General features: G+C 48.2%; 1 protein-coding gene across 2 annotated transcripts in view; it reads right to left on the bottom strand.

Annotated features, from left to right (window-relative positions):
* DPY19L1 (dpy-19 like C-mannosyltransferase 1) overlaps window positions 1-18446 on the bottom strand; it is a 71198-nt gene that overhangs the window by 40408 nt on the left and 12344 nt on the right. For both annotated transcript variants that reach the window (XM_068168661.1, XM_068168662.1), the window contains exons 4-7: window positions 16926-17013; window positions 15305-15442; window positions 7664-7784; window positions 2129-2222 (exon numbers count right to left, since the gene is read on the bottom strand). In XM_068168661.1, the coding sequence (XP_068024762.1) occupies window positions 2129-2222; window positions 7664-7784; window positions 15305-15442; window positions 16926-17013 (441 nt within the window). The remainder of the gene's footprint in view (window positions 1-2128; window positions 2223-7663; window positions 7785-15304; window positions 15443-16925; window positions 17014-18446) is intronic.

The following is an 18446-nucleotide window of genomic DNA, read 5'->3' as shown; positions in this document are numbered from 1 at the left end:
AGCCATGGTTTAGTTGGTCATGAGGTGTTGGGTGATAGGTTGGACTTGATGATCTCTGAGGTCTTTTCCAACCTTATTGATTCTATGATTGTATGTTCTTTGCATGGTCAAGACTATCATAGTCCTCAAGGAATTCTTTTCCTTCAGTGACAAGAAGCCTGTTCTTCTATTGATTACCCAATAGGGAATTTTGGTCTAAGACTACTTTAGGGTAATCCATATCAAGACCATTCAAAACCCATCAATTAATCCATGAAATGGTGAATAAAACATACTATTTAATTATTTTGTTTGTTTTCTTATTTCTTTACTGTGATGTTAACATGAAAATCCCCTTGACTTCAGGATCTTCAGTCTGCAGAAGAGAAGACTCTGAGGTGACCTAATTGTGGCCTTCCAGTATCTGAAGGGGGCCTACAGGAAGGCTGGGGAAGGACTTCTCAGGATCTCAGGTAGTGATAGGACTAGGGGGAATGGAATGAAGCTGGAGGTGGGGAGATTCAGGCTGGATGTGAGGAGGAAGTTCTTCACCATGAGAGTGGTGAAACCTTGGAATGGGTTGTCCAGGGAGGTGGTCAAGGCCTCGTCCCTGGAGGTGTTTAAGCCCAGGCTGGATGAGGCTCTGGCCAGGCTGATCTAGTGTGGGGTGTCCCTGCCCATGGCAGGGGGGTTGGAACTAGATGATCCTTGTGGTCCCTTCCAACCCTGAATGATACTATGATACTATGATCTGAATTACACAGCCCAAGCCAGAGAAATTAAGGCCTTGCTGGTTTCAAATGACATTAGTATATAAACTGGGGGTTTCTATACACTGCCCTTAAGAGAAAAAGGCCAAGTGAATTATGAATATTCCAAGCTCATCTGCTTCCTCAAAACCTGGGATCTTTCTTTCCTGTGTTAAGAAATAATAAGATATGTGTTTAACCCCTGAACATCTAATAGCTGCAGTAGACAACTTCCTCTTGTCACTGTGAGCTCCTGGCCTGCACTGCTCTTTATTTGAACTATCAGCACACACCTCAGAGAAAGCAGGAAAAATACACAAGACAGTGAAGGCAAGGAGTGGAAAAATCACAGAATCATAGAATCAATAAGGCTGGAAAAGACCTCAGAGATCATCAAGTCCAACCTGTCACCCAACACCTCATGACTAACTAAACCGTGGCTTCAAGTGCCACATCCAATCCCTTTTTGCACAACTCCAGGGATGGTGACTCCATGTAGCAGCCTTGTGTTTTTCTTTTGCACAGGTGACAAAAGAAAATAGAGGCAAACAGAAAAGACATTTCCACTTCTGTTTTACTGCTGAACATGGAGGCTATTTTTGTATGAAAGTGTACTGCAGTTCCTGAAATCTAAGGACAGTTACTGAAAACAGAAATTCATTGGAAAAGGGAAGTGAATCACAGAATGGCTCAGGTTGGAAGGGACCTCACTGCTTATCTACTCCAACCTTCCCACCATGGGCAGGGACACCTCTCAGCTAGACTCAGCTGCTCAAGGCCTCATCCAGCCTGGCCTTCAACACCCCCCAGGGAGGAGGCAGCCACAACCTCCCTGAGCAGCCTATTCCAGAGTCTCACCACCCTCCTGCTGAAGAACTTCTTCCTCAGCTCCAGTCTAACCCTGCTCTCCCTCAGCTTCAAACCATTCCCCCTTGTCCTATCTCCAGACACCCTGATGAAAAGTCCTTTTCAGCCTTTCTGTAGGATCCCTTCAGGGATTGGAAGGCAGCTCTGAGGTCACTCTAGAGTCTTCTCTTCTCCAGGCTGAACACCCAGAGCTCCCTCAGCCTATCCTCACAGCAGAGGTGTTCCAGCCATTTCAACTAAGTTATAAACCAGATCAGATCTGTACAGCATTTAAATTTTATCCACAGCCCCTCAGTATCAATGAGATCCCACTTCACTGACATGTGCTACCACTTTTTTCACCATCACCAATTTAAGCAAAAAACTTCTCTATTCCAGTAACTTTTTTTGGTGACAATGTACATGCAATCAAAAGCACCAGTGCTGTACAAACAGGTAAGCAACATCCCATTAAATATCTGAGCATTCCCAAATTTTGTCTAAAATCTGACAGTTGGCACCAGCTAAAAGCAGCTCCCTCTCAAATGCCTTACCTGAGGTATGTACCATATATGAAGAACAGGGACATCATGAATCCATTCAAAAGAAAAATCACAGCAACGTAAAAGGAAGCAGGGTCTCCCAAACCTAACAAACAAGCAGTTAAAACATGTTGTCAGATCCAGAAGAAAGAGCGTAGTGCTTATGAAGCATCACAGAATCAACAGAACACAGCATAATGGCTTCATGTATTCACACAGAGACATAAGTTAATGTCACCAAGATTATCACAGAGATTCAGTTGGAAAAGTACACTGCTGGGGGCAAAAAGGGAGCAAGAAGAGTAGGGGGGAAGAAGAAAGGAGCGAAGAGAGGAGGGGGAGAGCGGGAAAAAAAGGAGCAAGGAGGGGAGAGGGGGGAAAAAAAGGAGCAAGGAGGGGAGAGGGGGAAAAAAAGGAGCAAGGAGGGGAGAGGGGGAAAAAAAGGAGCAAGGAGGGGAGGGGGGGGAAAAAGGAGCAAGGAGGGGAGAGGGGGAAAAAAAGGAGCAAGAAGGGGAGAGGGGGAAAAAAGGAGCAAGGAGGGGAGAGGGGGGAAAAAAAGGAGCAAGGAGGGGAGAGGGGGAAAAAAAGGAGCAAGGAGGGGAGAGGGGGAAAAAAAGGAGCAAGGAGGGGAGAGGGGGAAAAAAAGGAGCAAGGAGGGGAGAGGGGGAAAAAAAGGAGCAAGGAGGGGAGAGGGGGAAAAAAAGGAGCAAGGAGGGGAGAGGGGGAAAAAAAGGAGCAAGAAGGGGAGAGGGGAGAAAAAAGGAGCAAGAAGGGGAGGAGGAGAAAAAAGGAGCAAGAAGGGGAGAGGGGAGAAAAAAGGAGCAAGGAGGGGAGGAGGAGAAAAAAGGAGCAAGGAGGGGAGAGGGGGAAAAAAAGGAGCAAGGAGGGGAGAGGGGGAAAAAAAGGAGCAAGGAGGGGAGAGGGGGAAAAAAAGGAGCAAGGAGGGGAGAGGGGGATAAAAAGGAGCAAGGAGGGGAGAGGGGGATAAAAAGGAGCAAGGAGGGGAGAGGGGGAAAAAAAGGAGCAAGGAGGGGAGGGGGAGAAAAAAGGAACAAGGAGGGGAAGGGGAGAAGGAGAAAGAAAATAGGAAAAAATGAAAGCTAAAAAAAGAAATTATGATAAAAGAAAGAAAAGAAAAAAATAAATTAAAAATAATGGGGAAAAGGAAGAAAAAGAACAAAAAAAAGAAAAAGAAAAAAAAAAAAAGGAACAAATCAAAAATAGAGGAAGAAAAAAATAAGGAGGAAAAAAAAGAGGAAGAGTGGATACAGTATTGGAGGAGTCAGCAACAGAGCAAGCAGAGGGAAGCCTTAGCAGTACAGATAAAGCCTGCAATGCAAGAGAGCATTCTCTACAGACTCTGTTTTGCCATCAGAGAGGTTTTTGAACAGGTTTGTACTCCTTATGCTCTCACTTGCCATCTCTTGCAGGAGCAAATGCATCTTTAACCAGATCACAGGCACCGCTCCCGGCTTGCTTTGTTTCATTAGCAGCCAAGGAATTACCCGACGAGGCAAAAGCCTCTCACAAACACCTCTGTGCTCACACTTTCATTGTTACTCTCTCCTCATTTCTTGCAAGCTGCCTGGCTCTCATCAATTCAGCCCAACAGCATAAAAAGCTTTATTGATCACAGAGGAGGTGGCAAAGCCTCATCGTTTCCTATGCAGAGATGATTTGTCCTCATCACTGCAAATACAGCATGGCACTTGTGCAAAGGATGATGATGATGATCCTCTCATCAAGCCTGGTAGTTTCAAGAGCTGCTGTCTCTATTAAGCTTGGGTTTTAGAGGAAAAAAAAATAAGAAAAGAAGTTGTACATTTATTTACAGCTCCTTGAGTCTGGCTAAATGACAAGAAGTCAACTGCTCGAGGGCTGAACAAAGTTCAGGTGCTGGGGGATGAGAAGCTCAACAGGAGCCAGCAGTGTGCACTTGCAGCCCAGAGAGCCAACCACAGCCTGGGATTTTGTAGGGAGATAAAATATTTCAACCCCAAAGCTTTCAAGATCAAAAAACACCAAAAAACCTCTGCCCACACCTGCTCACAGAATGGTAAGGCTTGGAGGGGACCTCTGGGGAACATCCAGTCCAACCACTCTGCTACAGCAATTTTACCTAGAGCAGGTTGCACAGGGTCAGACCCAGGAGGGTTTTGAATCTCTTGAGGTAAAGAGACTCCACAACCTCTCAGCACAGCCTGTTCCAGTGCTCTGTTGCCCTCACAGGAATGAAGCTTTCCTATGTGCTGCACCAAGAGAAGCAGAGCCAGCAGGGCCAGGGAGGTGATTCTCCCCCTCTGCTCTGCTGAGACCCCACCTGGAGCACTGTGGCCAGTTCTGGAGCCTCTATTACAGGAAGGATCTGGAGGGGCTGGAAGGTGTCCATAGAAGGGCCACAAGGATGAGCAGAGGGCTGGAGCTGCTCTCCTAGGAGGACAGACTGAAGGAGTTGGGGCTGTTCAGCCTGGAGAAAAGAAGGCTCCCAGGAAACCTAATTGTGGCCTTGCAGTATCTGAAGAGGGCTACAAGAAAGCTGGGGAGGGACTTTTGAGGGTGTCAGGGAGCGATAGGACTGGGGGGAATGAAACAAAACTAGAACTGGGTAGATTGAGATTGGATGTTAGGAAGAAGTTGTTCCCCATGAGGGTGGTGAGAGACTGGCACAGGTTGCCCAGGGAGGTGGTGGAAGCCTCATGCCTGGAGGTTTTGAAGGCCAGGCTGGATGTGGCTGTGAGCAACCTGATGTAGTGTGAGGCAGGGGGGTTGAACTGGATGATCCTTGAGATTCCTTCTAACCCTAACAATTCTGTGATTCTGTTATTCTCATAGCCTTTATGCAAAGGAAAAATACCAACTTGTCACCACACAAAGGTATCTGAAGTGATAAAATGAAACAAGCTACCATCTAGCATTCAACACCTCCATGGAGAAAGACCTTGGAGCCCTAGTGAAAGCAAGCTCTCCATGGGACAGCAGTGTGCCCTTGTGGTCAAGGGGGTCAGTGGCACCCTAGGGCCAATGGTATCCAGGGGTACATCAAGAAAAGTGTGGCCAGAAGGTCTAGGGAGGTTCTCCTTCCCCTCTACTCTGCCCTAGTGAAACCACACCTGGAATACTGTGTTTGATTTTGGGCTCCCCAATCCAAGAGAGACAGGGTTCTGCTGGAGAGAATCCAATAGAGAGCTATGAGGATGATGAAGGGGCTTGAGCATCTCTCCTATGAAGAGAGACTGAGAGCCCTGGGGCTGTTCAGTCTGGAGAACAGAAGGCTGAGAGGGGACCTGATCAATGTCTATCAATAGCTGAGGGGTGGGTGTCAGGATGAAGGTGCCCAGCTCTGTTTGTTGGTGCCCAGTGATAGGACAAGGAACAAAGGGTACAAGCTGGAACACAGGAGGTTCTACCTCAACATGAGGAGACACTTCTGTACGGTGAGGGCGATGGAGCACTGGAGCAGGCTGCCCAGAGAGGTTGTGGAGTCTCTTTATCTGGAGACTTTTAAAACCTGCTGTTTTCTCAGGAGAGCCTCTCACCAAGGCCCTTTTATTGTATGCCACTTGACAAGCCCATGCTTTAAATGTGGGGGAAAACACCCAAATGAGTGGCAGCAGCCAAGCTTTGGTATCAAAATCAAAGAATGAGATTGAAGTTCTCATGCTGAGTGGTAGGTCACAAGAGGATTCCTCTCAGCAGGATCACTACATAATATGGCTCCAAAAGGGAGCCTTGTGGTTTTGGTTTTCTTCCCCTTCCTCCCCATTGAAACTGTAGACAGGAGAGGAACTACAGAGCCAAAGCTTTGGAATGCAGGAATCAGGAGTGTACCAGGGGTGCTACAGAAGATCCCAATATTTAAATAAGATCTTTGAGGGCTCTTCCAACCTTAGTGATACTGAATACTTCACACTGAAATACATGTACAGTGGCTTCCAACTAGATTTAGAACCATAGAATCATTTTGGTTGGAAAAGACCTTTAAGATCATCAAGTCCAACCATTCTCTAACTCCACCAAGTCTGGTGCTAAACCATGACCCTCAGGACCACATCCTGGCATCTCTGGAACACCTCTAGGCACTGGGATTCAAACACCCTCCGGGGCAGCCTGTTCCAGAGGTTGAGAACCCTTTCAGGAAAGGAAGTTTCTTCTAATACGCAACCTAAACCAAACCTGGTGCAACTTAAGAGCACTTTCTCTTGTCCTGTCACTTGTTCCTTGGAAGAAGAGACCAAGCCCCGCCCCCCCCCCCCCTCACTCCAGCCTCCTTTCAGAGAATTGTAGAAAGCAATGAAGTCTCCCCTCAGCCTCCTTTTCTCCATGCTGAACAACCCCAGTGCCCTCAGCTGCTCCTCACAAGACCTGAGGGTTTAAAATTAGAGTGCAGACAGTTTTGCCCACAGGCGTGGTCTAAATCACCGTTCCACAGCATGGAAGCAATAAAATTCTTTCCAGGTGGTTGTATTTTAAAGTCTCCTGGACATTTTAGTCTTTATAAACATACCACATTATAAATAGGAGCAGCTGAAGAGAACTCAAGTTGTTCATCTTGGAGAAAAGAGGGCTCAGGTGAGGCCTTACCACTCTCTATAACCTCTTTTCAATTGGTTTTAACAAAGTGGGGCTCAATTTGTTCTCTCAAGTAAGAGGACAAGAGGAAATGGCCTCAAATTGCATCAGGGAAAGTTTAGGTTGGACACTAGGAAAAAGGAATAGACTGCCCAGGGAAGTGGTGTCATCATGCCTAGCCTGGAGAAGAGGAAGCTCAGGGAGAGAACTTCTTGCTCTCTACAACTACCTGAAGAGAAGCTATAGCCAGGTGGGGGCTGGTCTCTTCTCCCAGGCAACTAGCACCAGAACAAGAGGACAGAGTCTCAAGCTGTGCCAGGGGAGGTTTAGGCTGGATGTTAGGAAGAAATTCTTCACAGAGAGAGAGATTGGCCATTGGAATGTGCTGCCCAGGGAAGTGGTGGAGTCGCCATCCCTGGAAGTGTTTAAGGAGAGCCTGGCTGAGGCACTTGGTGCCATGGTTGAGTTGATTAGATGGTGCTGGGTGACAGGTTGGACTTAATGATCTCAAAGGTCTTTTCCAACCTGGTCAATTCTATTCTAGTCTATTTTAAAAGGTATGGAGGCAGTGCTGAGTGACATGGTTTAGTGGTGGACTTGGCTGTGCCAGGTTAACAGTTGGAGTCAATCTTAAAGGACTCTTCCAACCTACATAATTCTATGATTACAAAAGCTCAGACTACAACTGGGATGCTTTGAAATGCAGTGTAAGAATTCAGCCTAGGCAGGAGGAGCTATCTAATAAGCAAAGCTCACATTCTCACCCCTGCTGTTCTTAGAAGTACCTTGGTGGGTTGTTTTTTTTTCCTCTTTTTATTTTCCCCATGCTTCTCACTTTTGTGGTGAGCTCACCCAAAACGCAGCCTGAGCCAAACGAAACAACGCCAGTGGCAAAGACACAGGTATATTTATTGCTCCTGAAACACATACAGCTGCCATTACACCTTTCCAGGAAGAAACTAGATTGAGACAACTCACCCTCACAGCTTTCAACAGGGCTAAGGCCTTTTCCTCTGTTTACAGTCCAGCAGGTCTTTGTGGGCAGCCCCAGGAAATCCATAACGGCCGTGTACGTGCGGTACCAGCTGGCGAGGACCACCTGGGTGGAAAAGAGGATTTCAAGTTGCTTGAAAGGGACTCTGAGATTAGCTCAATGCCCAAAGTAACCTCTCATGACAGCTGGCCCTCATTCAGGATGGTTTTGTTGTTTGGTTTGTTTTTAAACCTCAGGATTTCTCTCAGCTGCTTAGCATTTTTGACCATCATTTCCTAAAGGGCATCCAACGTAGACCAAGTGTTCAGTAACGGAATTCAAATGGTGCCTGCTTTAAAACACCAATCATTTCCTGCATCAAACTGCAATGCTGCCAAAAAAACATGCATTCCAAGATTGTTTGGAAGGTTCTCCATTCAACTAGTTTTATTGATGATGTGGCTAAGAGGACTGAGTCCAGTTTGCAGATGACACCAAGCTGGGGGCAGGAGCTGATCTGTTAAGAGGGTAGGAGAGCTCTGCAGAGGGACTTTGCCAGGCTGGACAGATGGGCAGAGTCCAAGGGCATGAGATTAAACACATCAAGTGCCAGGTTCTACACATTGGCCACAACAACCACAGGCAGTGCTACAGGCTGGCGTCAGAGTGGCTGGAGAGCAGCCAGGCAGAAAGGGACCTGGGGGGTACCTGTTAATAGTAGGCTGAACATGACCTATAGTGTGCCCAAGTGGCCAAGAAGGCCAATGGCATCCTGGCCTGTATCAGGAATAGTGTGGCCAGCAGGAGCAGGGAATTCATTCTGCCCTGTGCTCAGCACAGCTTAGGCCACACCTTGAGTCCTGTGTCCAGTTCTGGGCTCCTCAGTTTAGGAAAGATGTTGAGTTGCTGGAAGGTGTCCAGAGAAGGGCAACAAAGCTGGGGAGGGGTCTGGAGCACAGCCCTGTGAGGAGAGGCCGAGGGAGCTGGGGTTGCTTAGCCTGGAGAAGAGGAGGCTCAGGGGAGACATTCTTGCTGTCTCCAACTACCTGAAGGGAGGTTGTAGCCAGGTGGGGGTTGGTCTCTTCTCCCAGGCAAGCAGCACCAGCACAAGAGGACACAGTCTCAAGCTGTGCCAGGGGAGGTTTAGGCTGGATGTTAGGAAGGGGTACTTCTCAGCAAGAGAGATTGGCCAGGGGAATGTGCTGCCCAGGGAGGTGTTGGAGTCACCATCCCTGGAGGTGTTTAAGAAGAGCCTGGCTGAGGCACTTGGTGCCATGGTTTAGTTGATGAGATGGTGTTGGGTGATAGGTTGGACTCTATCTCAAAGGTCTTTTCCAACCTGGTTTATTCTATTGTATTGTTTGGAAGGTTCTCCATTTAACCAGTTTTATTTATCAGCTATTAAAATCCCAGATTTTGTTGACAGAGGGGAGTTGGCCAAATTAAATCCATTAAAGCCCATTATTTCTCTGGGTGTTTGTTGTTGTTGTGGGTTTTTTTACCTGCATGGCAAGAATATTATTAATGGGCCAAATCTCCAGGGTGTTTTACTCAGGTAAACTTTGATAGGTTACATTTAAGCATGCATTAGACAGGGGCTTCCAGATGCCATGCAAGACAGCATTTCCATTTTCCATGCAAAGGTCGTAATGCTCTCACATCCAACAGCCAATTTAAATCTCAATGCCTGACACAGAAAACATCAGGATTTTTACAGACAGCCAAATGAGGCCTCAGCTCTCACAGCAAAGTCACCAGTTAACATCACCAGGCTATTTTGTCAGGCTACAACTGACTTTTATAGAGTTCATAAATGAGTAATGGGGCCATTCCAGTTGAGCTGCTTTGAAAGTTATAACCCAGGGGTTCCCAGGCTGAAAATACATTTCACCACTGCAGTATTAGCTGTCTCAGCCATGTGTCACAGGAAACATGTACAAGAAGGATGGCTCCTTCTATTTTCTTCTCCATACAATTAATAAAACTCTTTACATCACTTCTATCTCCAAGAAGGGCCTGAAAGAAACCAAGAGGGTTACACTTGGAGAACATGAGGGAGTAAACCCTCCTAGAAACCACTTCCCAACATACATCTCATTTCTTCTGCCAAAAGCTACTTTGCAGCATGGGCATAAAAATGGAAGCAAGGGAGTAGCACCCAATTGCTAGGTCAATTAGAGCACAATGGCATTTCTAGGAAGGTCTACTGTTCTATGTCAGATGAGACAGTAAATGCAAAACTTGGAAAGCTGGGAAGGGACTTTTGAGGGTGTCAGGGAGTGATAGGACTGGGGGGCATGGAGCAAAACTAGCAATGGGTAGATTCAGATTGGATGTTAGGAAGAAGTTGTTCCCCATGAGGGTGGTGAGAGACTGGCACAGGTTGCCCAGGGAGGTGGTGGAAGCCTCATCCCAGGAGGTTTTGAAGGCCAGGCTGGATGTGGCTGCGAGCAACCTGCTGTAGTGTGAGGTGTCCCTGGCCATGGCAGGGGGGTTGGAACTGGGTGACCCTTGAGGTCCCTTCCAACCCTGGCAGTTCTGTGATTCTATGGTTCTAATGCTGCTGTAATCTGCTGAGTTTTACAGCAGAATGTTTGTCTTCATTTGTTGGAGGCCACTTAATGAAATTTGACCAGTGGCATGTTTCTGAACTCAGAGCTAACACAGGGTTAGATAATAGCACTTACAGGAGGACACAGAGGATGGGCTGTTTGCAGTTAAGAAGGAGTTTCAGGTATTTATTGCTGCCCTGAAACCTCACTCAGGATTGCCAGTGGAGAGTGGTAGAATGTTAACATGGAAGAACTGTGTGAAAGAAATCACTTCTATGATTACAAAAGCCTGGCTCTCAAACCCAGGAGATCTCTGTGGGCAGGGCACACAGAGGAATACTAAGTCTTCTGCAAAGAGGAACAGCCAGAGAGTAAACCTAACACATTGTCTGTCCACCACAGAAACTAACACATTATCTCCCTGCCATTTTGCATCAGGGGTCACAGATGGAAACAAGAACCCAGCTATTGGAACAACCAAACTATGAAGCAAATACATGGAAAAACAAGACTCTACTGGGACTAGAACCTTGTACAACTACAAAAACTGGCTTGTTGCTTTTCATAGACTATTTTGCTTTACTCCTTTTATGGATGAAATACCTGAAAGCAGGTTGTAGCCAGGTGGGGGGATGGTCTCTTCTCCCAGGCAACCAGCATCCGAACAAGAGGACACAGGTTGTTTAGCCTGGAGAAGAGGAGGCTCAGGAGAGACCTTATTGCTGTCTACAACTACCTGAAGGGAGATTGTAGACAGGCAGAGGTTGGTCTCTTCTCCCAGGCAACCAGTATCAGAACAAGAGGACACAGTCTCAGGCTGTGCCAGGGGAGGCTCAGGCTGGAGGTGAAGAGAATGCTCTTCCCAGCAAGAGAGATTTACTATTGGAATGTGCTGCCCAGGGAGGTGGTGGAGTCACCATCCCTGGAGGTGTTCAAAAAAGGATTGGATGTGGCACTTGGAGCCATGGCTTAGCTGTCAGGTATTAGGTAATAGGTTGGACTTGATGATCTTTGAGGTCTCTTCCAATCTTATTGATTCTATGATCTCCGAGGTCTTTTCCAACCTTGCTGATTCTATGATGTAGATGATTGCTATGGATTCACTTCACCTTTTCTTTTCTTCTATGGAAACTCTCATGGCTAGTACTGGCTGTACACGCAGGCAAATTGTGCTACTTCATGTGTCTCACATCTTGTTTGGTAAGTGGATTTCAAAGCTATTTTCGATGCAATTAGTTTTGAAATCCACTAAACAAACAGCAATTTTTATTAAAACCCAGCCTGAGTGCTACTATTGGGCTGAAAGATCCTAAAATACCAAACAGGAAATGAAACACTTGGAGAAAACAAGCCTGGGTACCGAGTATCAGAAGGAAAAAATATCCCCTGGCAGCAAATATATCCCCCGAGTATCTCCCCACCATCCAGCCCCTCTGCAATCATCCATGAAATTAGATGATTTTGGAGAACAGTATCAAGATGCAACTATGGACAGTTTTATGGATGCAGTTAAATGGGAACAACACCCAAGAAATACCCTTTTTGAAAGATCTCTTTACAGGAAGTCTGGGATCACAGGCTCAAAGGGTGTCAGGGGTTGGAAAGGACCTCCAAAGATCTTCCAGTCCAACCCCCCTGCCAGAGCAGGGCCACAGAATCCAGCACAGGTCACACAGGAATGCATCCAGATGGGTCTTGAAAGTCTCCAGAGAAGGAGACTCCACAAGCTGTCTGAGCAGCCTGTTCCAGTGCTCTGTGACCCTCACACTGAAGATGTTCCTTCCTCATGTTGAGGTGGGCATCAAGCATAAATGACTGAAAGGAGCAGAGCAGGCTGTTTTGTCTGCTTTCTGTGCTCACACAGGCACACAAAAGATGAATAAATCTTACCAACAAATTGTATGAACCAGTACATTCCTAGCAAACTCTGAGTGAACACACAAGCCAGCACATTTAGCACAGTCATCTACATACAGTTCATCCAGAATGACAGCCACAATTGCTCATCATGATGTCATCATCTAATTTACTCAGTCATCTTTCATGGTTGTTCTCTAGGAGCAAGCTCACTTGACCAACTGCCTTTGATTTTTTGCAAGTCAGACTGTAACTGAAATCAGTAAGTCTACTCTAACTTTACAGTATTCAAACAAGGCACACATTCCTAATGCTGCATTTCCACAAGTGAGCTGCAACCTCTTTTCAGTTAAAAAAACAAGAATAAAACCAGCAAACCCCTAAGATATTCCTAAGTCAGGCTCAGCAAGGCTCTGAGCAACCTGAGCTAGTGGAGGATGTGCCTGCTTACTGCAGAGGAATTGGACTAGATGACCACTGGAGGTCCCTTCCAACCCTAACCATCCTATGGATCTATGAAACTCAACCCTCAACATTCTCAACAAACACAAAAGGAATTTAGGAGGAGGGCAACAGACCTCGCTCACCTCCAGCACCCAGAGGGCCACGGACCGCCGCGCTCCCCTCCAGCACCCAGAGGGCCACGGACCGCCACGCTCCCCTCCAGCACCCAGAGGGCCACGGACCGCCTCGCTCCCCTCCAGCGCCCAGAGGGCCACGGACCGCCTCGCTCCCCTCCAGCGCCCAGAGGGCCACGGACCGCCGCGCTCCCCTCCAGCGCCCAGAGGGCCACGGACCGCCTCGCTCCCCTCCAGCGCCCAGAGGGCCACAGACCGCCGCGCTCCCCTCCAGCACCCAGAGGGCCACGGACCGCCTCGCTCCCCTCCAGCACCCAGAGGGCCACGGACCGCCTCGCTCCCCTCCAGCGCCCAGAGGGCCACGGACCGCCTCGCTCCCCTCCAGCACCCAGAGGGCCACGGACCGCCTCGCTCCCCTCCAGCGCCCAGAGGGCCACGGACCGCCTCGCTCCCCTCCAGCACCCAGAGGGCCACGGACCGCCTCGCTCCCCTCCAGCACCCAGAGGGCCACGGACCGCCTCGCTCCCCTCCAGCACCCAGAGGGCAACAGACCACCGCGCTCCCCTCCAGCACCCAGAGGGCCACGGACCGCCTCGCTCCCCTCCAGCACCCAGAGGGCCACAGACCTTGCTCACCTCCAGCACCCAGAGGGCCACAGACCTTGCTCACCTCCAGCACCCGAGGGCAACGGACCTCGCTCACCTCCAGCATCTAGTTCTTTCAGAGCAACAAAGAAGCAAGTGAAACCACTACAGGCAAGCTGTATAAATACACTGCATGCTGAAAACTCTCAAGACACACAGTTCCTGAAAGCAGTTCTCTTCCAACAGCAGGAGGAGTATAAATGCTAGTACCCAACAATTACAGCCATTGTTAGTCCTTGATTCTCCAAAAAATAAGCTGGGGATGACAAGTGGAGCTACAGAAATGTACACTAACCAAAGGAGTTTGCAAAATGGATGAGACACACTGGCAGAACCAGAAGAGAAAGGGAAACAAACATTGCTGTATTTAAACAGATTCCTCTTAGTGACCCAAAAAAAACACCCCAGAGCAGGAATGGAATTGAATCAAGTCTAACATTAAACACCTACAGAACAGCAGCAGCCAGGCTTGCACAGATGAGTTTCTTCTGCAACATACAAGCAGGCTGCTTTCACAGATTTTTAGGGGCCACGGTGAACTGGGATGTGTTACACAAAATGCACAGCAAAGCAACTTCTCAGTAGCTGCATTGCTGCAGGCGTTATTGTCACTTACGACTGAGACTGTGGATGTCCTATTTCCTGGAGCACACAATGTCAGCAAACGCCTTGCTTCCAGGGAAAATAACCAGCAAGAAGTACAGAATTGGATTGCAACTTTAGGGCAGGAAACACTAAGATCTAGAAAGCATTCACATATCATGAGACATACATGAAGCCTGAGAATTGATAGAACAGAATTAACCAGGTTGGAAAAGACCTCAGAGATCCTCGGGTCCTACCTATCACCCAACACTGATCAAATAAACCATGGCACCGAGGGCCTCAGCCAGGCTCTTCTTCAACACCTCCAGGCATGGGGCCAGCACATTCCAATGGCCAATCTCTCTTGCTGGGAAGAATTTCTTCCTCACCTTGAGCCTAACCCCCCCAGCACAGCTTGAGACTGTGTCCTCTTGTTCTGGTGATGCTTGCCTGGGAGAAGAGACCAACCCCCACCTGGCTACAACCTCCCTTCAGGTACTTGTAGAGAGCAAGGAGGTCTCCCCTGAGCCTCCTCTTCTCCAGGCTAAGCAACCCCAGCTCCCTCAGCCTCTCCTCACAGGGCTGTGCTCCAGACCCCTTCCCAGCTTTGTTGCCCTTCTCTGGACACCTTCCAGCAACTCAACATCCTTCCTAAACTGAGGGGCCCAGAACTGGACACAGGACTCAAGGTGTGGCCGAACCAGTGCAGTGTACAGGGCAGAATGACTTCCCTGCTCCTGCTGGCCACACTATTCCTAATACAGGCCAGGATGCCATTGGCCTTCTTGGCCAGCTGGGCACACTAATGGCTCATGTTCAGCCTACCATCAACCAGTACCCCCAGGTCTGTTTCTGCCTGGCTGCTCTCCAGCCACTCTGACCCCAGCCTGTAGCACTGCATGGGGTTGCTGTGGCCAATGTGTAGAACCCTGCACTTAGATGTGTTAAATCTCATGCCCTTGGACTCTGCCCATCTGTCCAGCCTGTCCAGGTCCCTCTGCAGAGCTCTCCTACCCTCCAGCAGATCAACTCCTGCCCCCAGCTTGGTGTCATCTGCGAATTTACTGATGATGGACTCAATCCCCTCATCCAGGTCATCAATAAAGACATTGAACAGGATGGGGCCCAGCACTGATCCCTGGGGAATCACAGTGTGTGGAATAAAAAAAACACTCTCATTTTAAACCTGTGTGGTAGCTGGGCTGAGCTGTTCTGGCAAAGTTAGCGTTGGGGAGGGGTAATCTCAACCCACCACAACCTGGCACTACAACAAGCTATTCAAGCAACATTTCATGAACCATTTTAATCTTCAGCATCACTTTTTTTCTTTTCCAGAGTAACATTTCTTACATGTTTGTAGGCAAATTTATAGAACCCAAAGATTTACCAGAAATTATTGTTGTGAAAGAGAAACAACCACCACGGCTCACCTCTGGGTAAAGATTGAACCTCTGTAAGGTGTTAATCACTAAAGGATATTCAGTCAGTCTGTCATTCATAATTGCCCACACTCCATTCCAAAACGATGGGGCCTCAATGATGATCTTGAAGTAGGAATAATAAAGACCCTAAAAGAGAGCAGAATCAGCATTTAGGATTAAAGAGGTCACTTATGCTTCACAAACAAGCTCTGTTTTCAAATCAAATGCTGTAATATAACTAATAGAAGAAGATTCACAGATTCATTAAATGGTTTAGGTTGGAAGAGACCTTAAAGATTGTTTAGTTCCAACCCCACTGCCATGGCCAGGGACACCTCCCACCAGACCAAATTGCTCCAGGCCTCATCCAATCTGGCCTTGAACACCTCCAGGGAGGGGGCACCCACAGCCTCCCTGGGCGACATGCTCCAGTGTTTCCCCACCCTCACTATAAAGAATCTATCCCTAGTATCTAGTCTAAATTTACCCTCTTCAAGCCTCAATCCCTTCCCTCTCATCCTGTCACTGCAAGCCCTTGTCAGGAGTCCCTTCCCAGCTTTCTTACAGCTGCAAAATACTCAATATCTTTACTGATGATCTGGATGAGGGGATTGATTCATCATAAATAAACTTGCAGGTGACACCAAGCTGGGGGCAGGAGTTGATCTGCTGGAGGGTAGGAGAGCTCTGCAGAGGGACCTTGACAGGCTGGACAGATGGGCAGAGTCCAAGGGCATGAAATTGAGCACATCCAAGTGCCAGGTTCTACACAGTGGCCACAAACCCATGCAGAGCTACAGGCTGGGGTCAGAGTGGCTGGAGAGCAGTCAGGCAGAGAGGGACCTGGGGTTACTGGTCAATGGTAGGCTGAACATGAACCAGCAGTGTGCCCAGGTGGCCAAGAAGGCCAATGGCATCCTGGCCTGCATCAGGAATAGTGTGGCCAGCAGGAGCAGGGAAGTCATCCTGCCCTGTACTCAGCTCTGGTTAGGCCGCACCTTGAGTACTCTGCCCAGTTCTGGGCTCCTCAATTTAAGAAGGACTTTGAGACACTTGAAGGTGTCCAGAGAAGGGCAATGAGGCTGGGGAGGGGTCTGGTGCACAGTCCTGTGAGGAGAGGCTGAGGGAGCTGGGGTTGCTTAGCCTGGAGAAGAGGAGGCTCAGGGGAGACCTTATTGCTGTCTCCAACTCCCTGAAGGGAGGTTGTAGCCAGGTGGGGGTTGGTCTCTTCTCCCAGGCAAGCAGCACCAGAACAAGAGGACACAGTCTCAAGCTGTGCCAGGGAAGGTTTAGGCTGGAGGTGAGGAAGAAATTCTTCCCAGCAAGAGTGATTGGCCATGGGAATGTGCTGCCCAGGGAGGTGGTGGAGTCACCATCCCTGGAGGTGTTTAAGAGCCTGGGTGAGGCACTTGGTGCCATGGTTTAGTTGATGAGATGGTGTTGGGTGATAGGTTGGACTGGATGATCTCAAAGGTCTTTTCCAACCTGGTTAATTCTGTATGTCTAATGCATATTGAGAATTTGCAACTACTTATCCAGAAGGGACTAAGAAGGTTTGGGCAGTCCATGATCCCAGGGTTAGAGGCAGAAGTTTTCCAGGCACTGACTTTTCACTGAAACATGAGCTAACCATTTCCGTGCGAAACGCCATTTCTCTCTCTAGCGTTGAGAGGTGAGAAAAGTGCCGGTCGTTTTCAAACAGGGTGGTTATGTGATACCTGGGGGAAAGAAAGCAACAAATGAAACTCTTCATTCAGGGTTTTACAACTTGCATTAAATCGGACAGACCAAGGAGCAGCCGGCAAAACATTCCGTGAAGACCCAAAGTTTATCTACAAGCTTCCCATGAAGCAACCTCCCCTCTCCCTCCTCCTGCAACCTCCCCTCTCCCTCCTCCTGCAACCTTCTCACCTCACCCCTTCCTCTCCTTCCTCGTGCAACCTCCCCCCCTCCTCCCCATTATCTCCTCCATTAAGATTATTTTAAATGGAAAGAAAAACCACCAACTCACAAAAACAGTTATTAAACTCCACTATGGAATTAATTAGAATGCCTTAATTTATTCTGACTTAAGTGCACACACTCCAAGATCAAAAGTTTAACGTTGCTAAGGCTATTGAGTCTACATACCAGGTAAAGGAAATGCAAATGTCTACTGAAAAGAATCAGAGATTAAAAAGTGGCAAAAATAAGGGTGCAAATGGGAGTAGTGTTAAGTTTTGCTTCCACAAAAGCCTTTCCTCACTTGTATTCTAAGGCAGGTATCTGCCACTCCAAATATACCTTTGATGGCAGATTCATCTACAGAAATCAAGGGGCAACTATAAATGGGGAGGAAAATTAAAAAGGGCAAGGAAAAGGCAAATTATTTTGAAGGCAAAACCTGCAGTGTCCAAGAGAAGCTTCATCTCCAGCCAGGGTGGGAGCCAGAGTGTGAGAGACTAAATCTTGTCTCTCTTGATGTGACTCAACAAAGATAAAATCACCTTTGCTGCTTGCCCAGACAATAGCTGATGTGTATTGGGCAGTTGCCATTGGACAACGACTCTCTGGAAGGTAAAGATTGCTCACCAGACTGCAGCTGCCCTGGAAATAATGGGCAGAGGCCACTGCTATCCATACTCTCTGGAATATACCTACCTAAAAACTGTATAAAAGATCTGAGCAACTACTGGCTCAGGAGAAGGAAGACAAAGACCTGGGCAATGCTGCTCTGAAGGACAGAGACATCACCATGTAGCTTGGAAGAAACAGACCAAGAGGAACCCTCTCTCCACGTCCTACGTTCCACCTGCTGCAACTCATGGAGCTGAAGAGGCTGCTCAGAGGACAGCACAGCCAACAAGGTCAACATCTCCCCCAGGCCAAAGCTGCAGTATCCTTCCTCCACGGACCCCACGTCTCCTCCAGGCCAAAGCTGCAGCACCTTTCCTCCACGGACCCAATGTCTCCTCCAGGCCAAAGCTGCAGTATCCTTCCTCCACAGACCCAACATCTCCCCCAGGCCAAGGCTGCAGCAGCCTTCCTCCACGGACCCAATGTCTCCCCCAGGCCAAAGCTGCTGCAGCCTTCCTCCACGGACCCAACATCTCCCCCAGGCCAAGGCTGCAGCAGCCTTCCTCCACGGACCCAATGTCTCCTCCAGGCCAAA

The sequence above is a fragment of the Melanerpes formicivorus genome, unplaced genomic scaffold (assembly GCF_026170545.1).
Source record: "Melanerpes formicivorus ecotype bairdi unplaced genomic scaffold, bMelFor1.0.p_v2 SCAF_148, whole genome shotgun sequence".
In the NCBI taxonomy this organism is placed as follows: domain Eukaryota; kingdom Metazoa; phylum Chordata; class Aves; order Piciformes; family Picidae; genus Melanerpes; species Melanerpes formicivorus.
The sequence above is the reverse complement of the archived record's forward strand: the minus strand, read 5'-3'. Positions and strand labels throughout refer to the sequence as shown.